The sequence below is a fragment of the Mycteria americana genome, chromosome 1 (assembly GCF_035582795.1).
Source record: "Mycteria americana isolate JAX WOST 10 ecotype Jacksonville Zoo and Gardens chromosome 1, USCA_MyAme_1.0, whole genome shotgun sequence".
In the NCBI taxonomy this organism is placed as follows: Eukaryota; Metazoa; Chordata; class Aves; order Ciconiiformes; family Ciconiidae; genus Mycteria; species Mycteria americana.
This window is the reverse complement of record NC_134365.1, coordinates 38,465,807-38,478,287: the sequence shown is the minus strand read 5'-3', so window position 1 is coordinate 38,478,287 and position 12,481 is coordinate 38,465,807. Positions and strand designations below refer to the sequence as shown.

Here is a 12,481-nt window from a genome sequence, read left to right as displayed (position 1 = left end):
TATCAGTTAGAAAACAAAAAGTGACACATGAATGGCCCAGGGAACAGAGAAATTAAAACTTCTGTGGCAGAAAATAATCTGCTGGGGAAGGAATATTCCACAATTAGAGAATGTAAGAGGCTCCTAATTAGAAGTTCATGATTTTCATGGTATAGTTCTCTGTTGTTTCAGATCACCTCAGTGTGTTAATTTTTTCCTCCATCTAGCTTTATCTATAGCTCAATATACTTCACTTATTTCTAAATGATGTTATGTTACACAGCTTCCCTTGTATTGAAACATGTCGATATACCTTTGCCTACTTGCCGTGTAAGCAGAACTGCCGTATGTCCTATCTTCTGCTAACAAGTGGATTTTGAATGGGGCTCCTAAAAAGCACTCCTGGGTTTCTCGTGTGTGTGCTCCCATCTCTCTGGCTGCATGCTAAGGAAAGCAGCAAAACTAAGGAATCCAAGGGGTTTTACTCCAAGGAGAAAAGTAACTGTATTCCCTTTTCTGTAAAAACACGGCCTAAAAGTAGGCCGTGTTTTTAAAAAAAGTGGGAGGAAAGGAAGAGCTGACAAATGAGCAGCTCCCCACAGTGTCATACTCCTGACACCACCTAAAATCCACGCGCATGAAACGCAGGGTCCGGGCGGTCCCGCTCGGAACAGGAACACTTGATGTTCTGTTGTATCTCCTGGGGCTGCCGGGAGAGCTGTGCGGGGTGGCGGGCGGGGGCCCGGGGCGATGCCTCAGCAGCAGCTGCACGGTCGTTCCAGGAAGATGGGGGCATCGGAGATATATAACGAGACAGAAATCCTGGCCCTGTTAGGTCAACGGCAGTTTTACCACCACCTGTATGTAGGCTAGGATGGCATCCCGTACGCCTGACTCATACTGTACTAAAACTCTGAACGGAATATCAGGATCCCTGCCCTGCCCACCCTTGCTCTCCTGTCTCCTTACCAGTTCCAGCATGGGGAAGGTTTGAACTGGGAGATGAATGGGGCTGGGCTCCCCTTTCTTTAGCACTATTCAAAGTATTGTGTAGCTTCTCATATAGCACGTCTGGATCCCGCTCTGCGTAGTGCACAAAGGCAGCAGGAGAACGCAGTTGAATGGCTGTGCTTCAAAAATGACATGATTTTCAGATTATTTTGTTCTCCCATGCAGTTTAATGCCAGAGGGGAACATATGGCCCAAAGTGATTTTTTCCCACTTTACGATTCACATATTCTTTACCATATGCAAGGCATTATTTCATGCTATGGCATCTATAATCCCTCCTATGTCTTTCTTCCCTACCACAGAATGGACAATATACATTTTGTCTTTCTGCTCCTAAGGCACTGTCACTCTGATGGTCTTTTCAGACATTGGCTATAGTTTTCCAAGAATGTTCCTAAAAGATTTTGATGTGCTTTTTTATAATTTCTGTGAGAAATTGTAATGATATCTTTAGTTTTGATTCTGTAAGTGCTTAAAGTTTTCTTGCGAGGCAAGTCACAGACCACTTGATCAGTTATCAAAGAAGCTTGCATGATCCCATAGTCGCAGAATTTGAGCTTTTAATCTCCAGTGTATGACATACGCATCAAAGGCTTTGTGGGCAGCCACATTCAGCAACAAATCATACAGCTCTCATATATTTCATTCCTTTTCAGTGAGCAATATTTATCAAGTCTGCCCGTTATCTCCTCCAATAGACATAGATGTTAAACCCTCTGAAGCTGATGCTGCAGGTAAGTAACTTTGGTAAAAGAGATTACTTCGTTTGGTACAATACAAGCATAATTTTGTAAAGGATGAGTTTCTGTCAGCTGTTATTAATGTTCTCTGTCATTTCTAAGGTAGAAACCTAATTGCACCCACTTCTTCCCTTTTATTTTTTACTTTGCTAAGATTTTCTAGCTTTCTCTCTAAAACCCCACTAAATTCAGTGTTGCTTAGTGTAAAACAATGTCTACTAGAGTGGGAAAAATAAATCCCAGTACCTCTTCATAAGATCTAAGATTTGTCCCAAACAGACATAAGTAACTGAGACGGTTGAAAAAGAGCTAATAGAGAGTTAGTTTATGCAGAAATGGGATAATGAACAGTACTAGCAATCTCGGAGGGTACTGAATCTAACACAGACTGGATTACTACAGTTTGCCTCTCATGACTGATTGATTTTTTATCTGAGAAGGTGTAATCTTCAACTGAAGTTCCCCCTGCATTTGGGGACATCTAGGGAAAAGTAATTCTATTATATGTAATAGTGCGTGAGGACAGACTGCACTTCTCTCACAGACAGGACGTTTACAGGATGCCTCTTTTTTTCTGTTCTACTACTAACTACTTGCAATAAGACATTAACTACGCTTTGAGGCCTATACTGACCTGTCAAACGTGGTAGAAATCAACTGATCAGTTCAGACATTGTGAACATTGTATAGATGTCATTTTCATAGGACGCCAAGATAAAAAATAAAACAATGTTCTCAGGAAAAATCAGTGTTGTGGCCTTGTGAACAGCACTTGCCAACATATCTCTGAAAAGAGTATTGCAAAGGTAACGAGTAGCCAGAGAAAGGGAAGAAGAATGACCAGGAACATGGAAAAGATCTGATATAAAGAGAAAGCAAGGATGTGCGCTGTAGGGAAGGGACAAGCAACTCGAGTCATGATAATATTTAGAGCACTAAGTAGTGGAGAGCAGAAGGATAAGGGTTTCCTTAGTCTGCAAACAAGGGAATGCTCATGGAAAATAAAATAAGGCAATTCAAAACTGGGAGAAGATTTCCTCTTCGCCCCCAGAATGACCAGTTAAGACTCTGGAATTCACTGTGTCTGAGAATAGGCTAAAACCAGTGCCCGAAACAGCCTGGCAGCCTCCTGGCAGCCTCCGGCGCTTCTCCAAGGTGAGGCCCTGCGGCAGCCGGGCCGTGCTGCGGGCTGGCGTGCTGCGGGCCGGCGTCCTGCCGCTCCGCCGAGTGCTGCCGGGCTGCGAGAAGCGCGGAGCGCGAGTCCTGAGCCAGAGCATCCCCTCGGCGAGCTGTCTTCCCGGGAAAGCGGGGCAAACACCTGCCCTTTGTATCACCCCAGAAATCCACCCTGGTAAACAGAATGACACAATTAAACAGGATTTTTCCTTCTTCTGCAGAAGAACCGGTGTGGGCCACCAGACCCTGGACCACCCGCCTGAGCTAAGGCTGCCATTTCTAGGCAACCTTCCACCCTCTCTCAAATGGCACGAGACGAAATACCTTGGTGAGGCGGTAACGTGCTCTTCCTTCGCTAAAAAGTACTACGGCTTTTTCATAAATGCAAGGAATAAAAGGAAACTCATAAGAATTGTTTATATATACATATTTCAATACAAAGTTTTCCTTTAATTATTCCCAAGAATGTATTTCACAGCTAAATACTTCAATGCAACTTGGATAAATCGATTTTTAAGTCCAATTGCTAATCTTATAAATAGGAAAGGTACAATAAATTATGTTAACACTAAACTGATGTAACTCTTTAGTATGTTTTTCAGTTATTTTAAGGACATAAAATTTTCACAATACTTATATTTTTCAAGGAAAAAATCAATAATCAAGATTTAAGAAAACTGAAACAATTAAAAATACACTTGCGTAGAGATGATTTTTAAAAAAATAAATAAAACTGAAAACAAAAGGTCTACTTTCTATTGTTTAAAATTACTTTGCTCTGATAGTTTTGAAACAAGTATTCACATCTCTCAGGCAAACACAAAATCAGTTTCAGAAATGGAACTTGCAACTTGAAGCAAAGTTAAAAGTCATGTCACCAGGAGAAATAGCTGGGAACAGATGACTTCAGGCTAATAGCAATGATCAATTTTGGAATTAATTGATAAAATAGTTAGTGTGCACTGTTCCTTTTAAAAATGAAACCATTAAAGTTAAATTTACTACAATCTATTAAAATAATGAAAATTAAAATAAAAATTAATTAAATTAAACCAGTGCGTATTAGCTCTGCAGTTTAAAAGAAGGTTAGATTTGCTTTTTAAAAGCTGAGAAATGGTACACAAGTTATAAAAAACCCCTAGCATTTAAAAAAATGCAAATTCAACGATTCAAAAACTTTTAAAACTCCCAGAATGAAGACTGTGCATGTAACACATGGTTGTGTATCATAAGATGGTACCTAGTAATACAGTTGCAGAAAACAAACAATGCCTACTTGATACTTCATTTTCTCCAAACTCTGCATCATCTGGCCCTGACCTTCTCTGCTATACTATCCTTTTTAAAGACAGAATTATACATTTTTGCACCAACTCTGGGATTACCTGCCTGGATTCTGGGATTCTGCAGACAAGACTGAAGATCCGATGTCAGGCACCCAGAAATGAAGAACAAAAATTGGTGACTACCTGGGAAAAAGAATGAAGTAGCTTGCCTATTGCCACGTAGGAACATGACAGAGACAAGGACAAGGACATCTCTCTCTAACTTCTTTATCGACGTGATCATTTTTACTTCTGCAAACTCCTGTCTCATTTGCTTTTAAACTTTTCAACTTCAGCAACAAATGAGGCAACAGCTTTAAAAATAATTGTCTTCTTCAGCACCAAGCCTGGTTCAAAGCCAGATCAAGTCCATGCTCTCCAATGGATGAGCCAAGAATATTGTAGGAAAAGAAAGAGAACAGATAACGAACTATATTATAAGCGATATAAAATAGGAGACCTCTCCTGCCTCTCTGGTGTGTGATGTTACAACCTTCAGAGTATTGCTCTAACATAGTTTTTAATACTACAAAATAGACTATCTTCTAAAATAAATAATTAGAATGTTATATTCAGAATAATTGAAGGTGGAGTCTTTGATTTCCCATTTGAAATTTCAGAAACTTCAATGTATTCCAATTCCAGCAAAACTGGAATGCCCATCATTTTGGCCTAACCAGCAAGAATTTAAGGGGATCTAATTCCCAATGAATAAACTTTGTTTCTGCTGAAACTGGCGGGAATTTCGTGATTCACTTCAGTGAATAAACCCAGTGAAGGCTGAGCACTTCTGAAAATCCTTCTGCAATTTGGCGTCTTCTTCCTTATTTAAATTGTGCAGGTGTTAGTTATTATCTACCAATGTTTACGACAGAGAAACAAATAAATAAAATATATATTTACTCTTTCTGGTAAGGTGAGGTGAAGCAGCATGTATAGCCTTTGGGATGAAAATTATCACCTCAGGCCATATTTATGCCCATTACTGCTATTATTTATGCCTTTTCCTCCCTCTTTTTATATTACTCATAACTGATGATCAAAGGGCATCAGGCACTGACTTCCATATCCCTCCCTACATATATCATCATTCAGCCCATCCATTCATTAATTCCTTCCAAGGCTGTCATCAGGGGGATGCTGTCAGTTGCAATGAATGTCAGAGCAGGCCACAAATGCACTATATATGCATTCCTATGAAAGTTAGTGGATCTTGAAGCCACATTCACAACGTAGTTCTTTTTTCATGTATGTTTTCCATTTCATTAAACAAAGAACCACAAAATGTTTGCTTGTCCAAGTATATTCCAATCCACTCTCCATAGTGCTCTCAACTCACTTAAAAAGTGACTATTATTCCCTGAAATATGTAAGTTAGGAGAAAGGGACATTTAAATAAGGGATCGAGAAGAAATAGAACAAGCTTTTACCTAGATCATCATGTTGAATGCAAGCAGGCAGTATGAACACAAGCTTTGCAAACCATATCCTCAGTGAATCTCATCGTGGTACAATACTACAGTGGAGAGAAACTCGGGAGAACAGACACTGCAGTAACACAGGCCAGTCAGCCCTAACAGAGGGCTCACCTAAGCCTTGGTAGATGTTGTTGGAGAAGAGACACATGGCGTGCAGACACATACAGAGCTGTATATGGGCTAGGATAGTCTGTAGATACAAATACGTACCCACTGAACAGTATTTCAGTCACTACTTACTACTTATTTCTGCAGAAAATAAGCTGATCACTACTGCATTTTTTACTCAGGAGTGTTTATATTGTACCATCACAGTTTCAGAAATGACGTTCCAGGGTTATTACTTGGCAATTAAGTTCTCTTCCTTCGCTAGATCTTAAGAAAGCCCCTTTAAGTGATAAATAACAACGTAAATAATTGTATTAGAATATACAAAATTCTTACCTATATTAAGGTGCTATTTTAACCTCTTTGTAAAAGCTTCATAGTTCAGACATATTTTTCCCCTGTACCTTTCTCTTTGGTCGCAAAATTAAAATTGCTTGTATCTTTTGAAGCTAAGAAAAATTAATCGTATCTCATTCTTAAAACCAAAATATTTGCCTGCTGTCTAAAATCAAATCCATTACTAGCAAATTCCCAACATAACTAATAGCTGTTCTCTTACACGTATCTCAGATCGCCACATAACATAGCTTTATTTGGTACGGGGGTTTTTTTGAACACCTATTGAAAGCTAATCTCTCTACCGGTTTAGCAGGTTATTCAGAGGGTCCCTGCCAGTCCAGCCTGCGGGATAAGACCCCCAGCACGCTGCCGGAGCCGCTCCCGGGACGGGGAAGGAAGGGGCAGCCGCTCCGCCGGGGCCTGCAGGGGCGGCTGCGGCCGGCAGAGGGCGGCCCCGCACCGGCGGCCCCGCACCGGCGGCCCCGCAGCGCGGCCTCCCGGGGGCGGCGTTGCCGCGGCGGGCGGGAGCGGGCGGCGGCACCGGCTGAGTGCGCGCAGCAGGCGGGGAGCGTGAATTCGAGAGCAGCCCCACCCACAGCGATCCTCCGAACCCTGCCTGTAGTCGGTTAGGGGGAGGCAGAGGTGAGCGGGTACGATACAGCAATTTAACGCAAAATAAATCTCAAATAATAATAAAAATAATAAATAACCACCGTTATCTAATAAGCATCTAGAGGCGGGGCTGTTCCCTTCGACTACATACGCTGACTCCAGCTTTTGGAGCCTAAGCTTTTCCGGCTGGGCAAGTTACGAGGGAACCACCTGAGGATTTAGGAGAACTGTATTCCAGCCTACATCTGCCCGCAAATGTGTTCCTGGGGTAACCTTGCGCAAGTCACTCCCTCCCCGTGTGCCAGCTCCCCACCCGCAAAACGCTGGGTGGAAAAGTCTTTGAAAGCTGGGAGGAAAAAGCTGGGAGGAAAAGTCTTTGCAAGTGTCGGGGGGTGCACAGGTGCCTTACAGGTACTCGTATATGGAAAATGTGGAGTTGTCGTTTTAATGTTGTGCTTCATAATTACGGGGTATTTATGAATTTATACTTATATATTTACATACACACGATACGTAAATATGTGTGTTTCTCTCTGGTGCGCATGTGTGCTGTTCTGGGAAATTTGACAATAAAATCCTGAGCAGACAGAACGATGGAGATGAGGGAGAGGTACCTACGCCAGGACAGGAACAGTAATACAGGATTAGGGAAATGATCCATCGACAGCGCAGAAGATTCCGCAGAAGGAGATGCAGGAAAACTCACAGTACAGCATGTCAGTGGGAGGGCGAGGTTATTTCATGTGTTGAATCCTAAACCTTTTGCTTAAAAAAATCACCATTACCAGTTTAGCTATGCTCTTCGAACCTGAAAAAGAAAGATGACACAGCTCAGTACGTCTTCCCTGTGTGTAAGCTGACATGGCAAACTCCACTCGAATAGATGTGTCTGGAAAAGCAAGACCAACTTCATGTTGTTTCCCATGACCCAAAGAATTCTGTTTCAGGCAGTTAATCCAGAGGTAACTTTTGCAGTCACACTAACAGGATGGGATGGAGCACAGCAGCATCCAAGGCAGCATTCACAGGCAGAAAATACCCTCCAGGTCCTTCCAGAACATTACAGACAGAAACTTGGGGGTTTTACTCAAACTTTTTCGATCCTGATTAGTTTTAGCTTTTTAAAAAAGGCTTGGCTTTTTCTTATGAAAGAATCAAAAAAATTTAGAAACAGTGTTTTTTATTCCTTTAAAAGGCATGATTCCGTTTAAATAACTTCTTGAATAGACAATTCTTTCAGCTTCACTAAGTTTCTATACCGAGCCAGTTCCAGTTTCTGTGTAAATGTCAACATTTCCGTGTTTTTCAGAGTCTCCACTGTTCTTGAGACCTTCGGACAAGCGCACGGTGAAGGCCTTTTCTCTCTTCAGCGCATTGTCACATTCACCGCGCAGTTCCCTAGAGCTGGGCAGAGCTGTCCCTGCTGCACCGGCCGGCTGATGGCTCGCCCTGCGGCCTGACCTGCCAGCGCGGCCGGCCGCCTCGCCCAGCTCTGCTGCATCCCACGGGGAGCCCAACCCAAGCGCACCCACGCACCGTTTCGGTGGTGCTTCCCCAGCCCCCACTCAAACACGGCGCGTACCAGGTGGCCGCTACGTACAAACTTAGTTTCTTCACGCAGACGTGAGTTTCTTCAGCCGCGCTTTTGTGACCGCGGTGGTGCCGTCCCGAGTGCCGGCGTGCCGACGGTGCCCCCGCGGCGGGAGCACCGGGAGAGGGGCAGGGGACACGCGGCACCTCGTGCACAGCATGTGCCGGGCACGGCGACCCTACGGCACGTCTCCCGTGAGAGAGGAGCCGCCGGTCACGCACCGCGCCCCGGCACTCGGCTGCGCCCGCCAGAGCGGGCGGCCACCCGCAGCGCGGGGGAGCGGCGGGCTGACCGCCTCGCCGCGCCGTCGCGACGCCTCGCACCGTCGTTGCACCGCCCTCCGCAGCGGGGCAAGCCGCACACGCCGGGAGGAGTTCGCGAGCGCCGGCGCCCCGCCGCCCGCCGGCAGCCGCCCGTGGCTGCGGCGGCGCCCGCCGCCCGCCCCGCCCCGCGCCCCCCTCCCGCCGCCCCGCCGGGGCCGCCCCGCGCCGGAGGCCGCGCAGCGGCAGAGGGCAGGCGCGGCCGGAGCGGCAGCGGCAGGCGGCGAGCCCCGGGCGCGGCAGGCGGCGAGCCCCGGGCGCGGCGGGCGGGCGGGCGGGCGGTGCGGCGAGCATGGCCCCGGCGGGGCGGCTCTGCGCCGCGCTGCTCTGCGGCGCCCTCAGCCTCTGCAGCCTGCGGGCCGCGCCGCGGCAGCCCGACACGCTCTACATGTGGATCGACGCCCAGCAGGCGCGGGTCCTCATCGGTAAGCGGGGCCGCTCCCCCAGCCGGCTGCCGCGGCGGGGGCGGCCGAGCGGCGGGCGGCAGCCCGGAGCGGAGCGGAGCGGAGCCCGGCCCGGCGGGGCTCGGCGGGGCTGCCGCCCATCGCGCCCCTTTGCCCTTCGCAGGCTTCGAGGAGGATATCCTGATCGTGTCCGAGGGGAAGATGGCCCCGTTCACCCACGACTTCAGGAAAGCCCAGCAGAGGATGCCCGCCATCCCCGTCAGTATCCACGCCATGAACTTCACCTGGCAGGCAACGGGACGGGTAGGTGCAGAGATGGGCCCGCGGCGAGGGGCGGGGGCGGCTCTTTAAAGCCAGGCGGGCGGTTTGGCTTTGGAACAGGTGAGGAGACCCTCTCCGAGGCGTGCCAGGGCGGCCGCGGCTGTGGGTCGCCCCTCGCCGGACGCGCGTGGGCAGCGCCTTAAACCCCCGCGTCCCGCGGGGTCCGGGTCCGGGCGCGGGCAGCGGGGAGCGCGGGAGGCAGCGGGCGGCGGGGAGGGCTCGGGGAGCGGCGAGAAACGCGGCCGATGGCTGGGCCAGCGTCTTTGAAGGTGGGGCTGTGAGGTGCGTGGGAGAGCCGGGTGTCTCCGGCACTGGGGAACCCGGCGGGCTGGTGAGGCGTGAGCAGACAACCGGGGCTCACGAGGAAGACACCGGTTGCCTTTACTTTTAATAAAATTTTACCTGACAGTAGTTGTGTGGATGCAATTCTCTTTCAACTTTCTTTAGCTTACGGACATATACTACAGCCTATTCGTTGGTCCTGTTTACTAAATGTGCACGCTTAATGTGTAGTTCTGGTGAATAATAATTCTCTTCTGTAGAGTTAATTTGACCAAGTTCAACTGCAAGATCACGTAAATCTGCAGTGTATTGAATCCCTTTGGATTCTTTTGTTGAAAAGATAAGAATGCGTGACATATTTTCGTGAAGAAACATATGCAGGATTTGACACACTGACAACATATGTTAAATTTGCATAAGGCTGAAACACGTTAGCATACGTTATCATGGATACAGAAAAAACTCATTGCAACATAAAAACAGTGGATAAAATTAATGCATTTTTACAATGCTGAACATTGACTTTATACAATAAAGAGCTTGGTAAAGATGAAACAATATTTGCCTTCAAATATGCAGTGAAAATTGGTTGTGTAATTCAGCTAATCGCAGCCTCACAAATTTGGTCATGGTTTTGGTTGTTTTAAAATACTCCTTCTAACTACAGGACTTGTTTGGCTTTGAGGTGTAGTCTGAGGCCCTTGTAATTTTTGCTATCCACACAAAGCCTTTGAGTTTAGGAAACGCTTCACCTCCTCTTTCAGAGAGGGAGGGGAATGTGGAGAGACAAAACTTGCTCACAAAGGCTGAGTGGCTTGCTCAAGGTCTTTGGTGTTCCAGTCCAGCTTTACAGAGAAAACAACTTTGTATGCCAAGGGTTGGCATTTAAATACCTAGAAATAATTAGTGTGCTTTGGGACTATATTTCCTGCTCCATTTCTCTGCCCGCTTCAGTTGCTGTCCATGATAAAACTGCCTCTTTTTGGAAAGGAGGATTGAGATGTTAGACTGAACCCAGTCCTTCTTGTCTTGTCCTTCTTCTCTTGTCCTTCTTTCTTGTGCTCTCCTCTCCCTCCTTTGCTGCCTACAGGTAGCTCATTAGGAAAAGGTGATTGTAACACTGATTTCAGTGAGAAGAGTCACAGGCTTAAAGATAGCATAGGCGAGTGTTCCCCTTGATGCAACTTGCAGGATGAAATCCCTTCTGAGCAGCAGCAGCAGCAGCAGCAAAGCTGTTTAACCCATTATTCCTCTTCCTCTTTGCTGAATTACTGAATTCCTGTTAGACAAAACATAATTAGTAAGTGACATACCTAAATGGTTAAAGTGACATCATTGCACTACTCTGTTCATAGAACAGTGCTAACTTTCAGATATTTATGGGTCAAACGAGTGTTAAAACTGAGAAACTCTGCATTTGGAGATTTCATAATCCCATCTAGCTACTCCTTACAAGTCCATCTGTGTGTACAGTCAATATAAACATTGGCACACCAGTCTTATGGCTGTGGATATTTGGATACTTATGAAGATCTGCAGATGAAGAACAGGATTTCAACCAGCAGCCTAAGCTAAGGAAGGCGTTTCAACCCCCTAATGTTTTAGGAGTTGGGGAAAAAATGGACATACTTAGCATCCTAGAGAAAATGTCTACTTTTTGGTATCACAAACAGTCCCGTTGGTTTTTGCGTGCCTTAGAGGTGTTTGAGTACAGCTGCCTGTTAATCACAGTTCTTGTCATCCTCTGTGGAAACCAGGGCACTTACTGTCCCTCTGCCACCCAGCCCTTTACCTGATGAGAAGGGGTGGGAAAAAACATGAGTATTTCTTCTGTAGCCCATAGGGCAACAACATACTTGCCCACAGTCGTGTTGCAAAGAGAAGTAGGATGAAAGTTATTTGTGGCAAAAGAACACAGTTTCTCCAGAATTTCCAATATTTTATGAGGGGAAGAAATGAGTAAATTTTAACGGGTTTTTTTCAGTGTTCTGTTTTGTTTTTAAGTATACATGTCCTTAGAAGTTTCCATTGACACGTCCAGGAAAGTACCAAAGACTTGCTACCTTTATTCTGGCAGAATACTTCTTTCTGGGAATTTCCTAAGTCAGGGAAGGAGAAGTGGGAAGGGGAAGGGAGGGGAGGAGAGAAACGGAGAGGAAAGAGGAGAAGAGAGGCAAGAAAGGAAGAAGGAAAAGAAATGGAAACTAGTACTCTTTGAAACAAGAAAGGCATTTAAGATATTGAAGTACTAGACTGCTTTCTGTAAAACAACTGTTAACTAGCATACAGTTGTCTCCTGTTTGGTAAAACTGAAATAATTTCTCTGTGAGTCTTGTATCTTGTGCCTTGTAACCTTGTATCCCACTTGAGATTTGAAGATGTTTCTCTAGGGCTCCAAGGTTTTGGGGGCTGTTGGTAGTATATGCCACAGCCTCTAGCAGTAGCTAGACCCTTTGTGGGTCTATAGATATCAGACTTCTCCTGAGTAGGTACAGGAGATCCTCTCTATGTCATTACATGTTTCCTAGCCCTGATATCAACAAAACAGGGGAGTGAGGGAGCGGCTGGGTGGGTGCCTGGCAGCCAGCCAAGGTCAACCCACCACACCTGGGAACCCCACAACAGGGTAGGGCTAAGTCTCTCCTGACATGCACCTTGCATCCCTGTTTACACCTGTGGAAAGTGGGTATAAATATCCTGTGGGTAGATTCCATCTACCTGTTCCTGGGATAAATAATGATCCAAGTTATAGGTGAGTAAATAATCCAAGCCAGGGAGTGGCAATACTTCTCAGT

The 12,481-nt window shown here is 46.0% G+C and overlaps 1 protein-coding gene across 1 annotated transcript in view; it reads left to right on the top strand.

Moving 5' to 3' along the window:
- The first annotated feature begins 8,971 nt into the window (after positions 1 to 8,971).
- Positions 8,972 to 12,481, top strand: part of WIF1 (Wnt inhibitory factor 1) — a 45,723-nt gene continuing 42,213 nt past the window's right edge. The window contains exons 1-2 of the mRNA XM_075491607.1: positions 8,972 to 9,104; positions 9,247 to 9,386. Of these exons, the coding sequence (XP_075347722.1) occupies positions 8,972 to 9,104; positions 9,247 to 9,386 (273 nt within the window). The remainder of the gene's footprint in view (positions 9,105 to 9,246; positions 9,387 to 12,481) is intronic.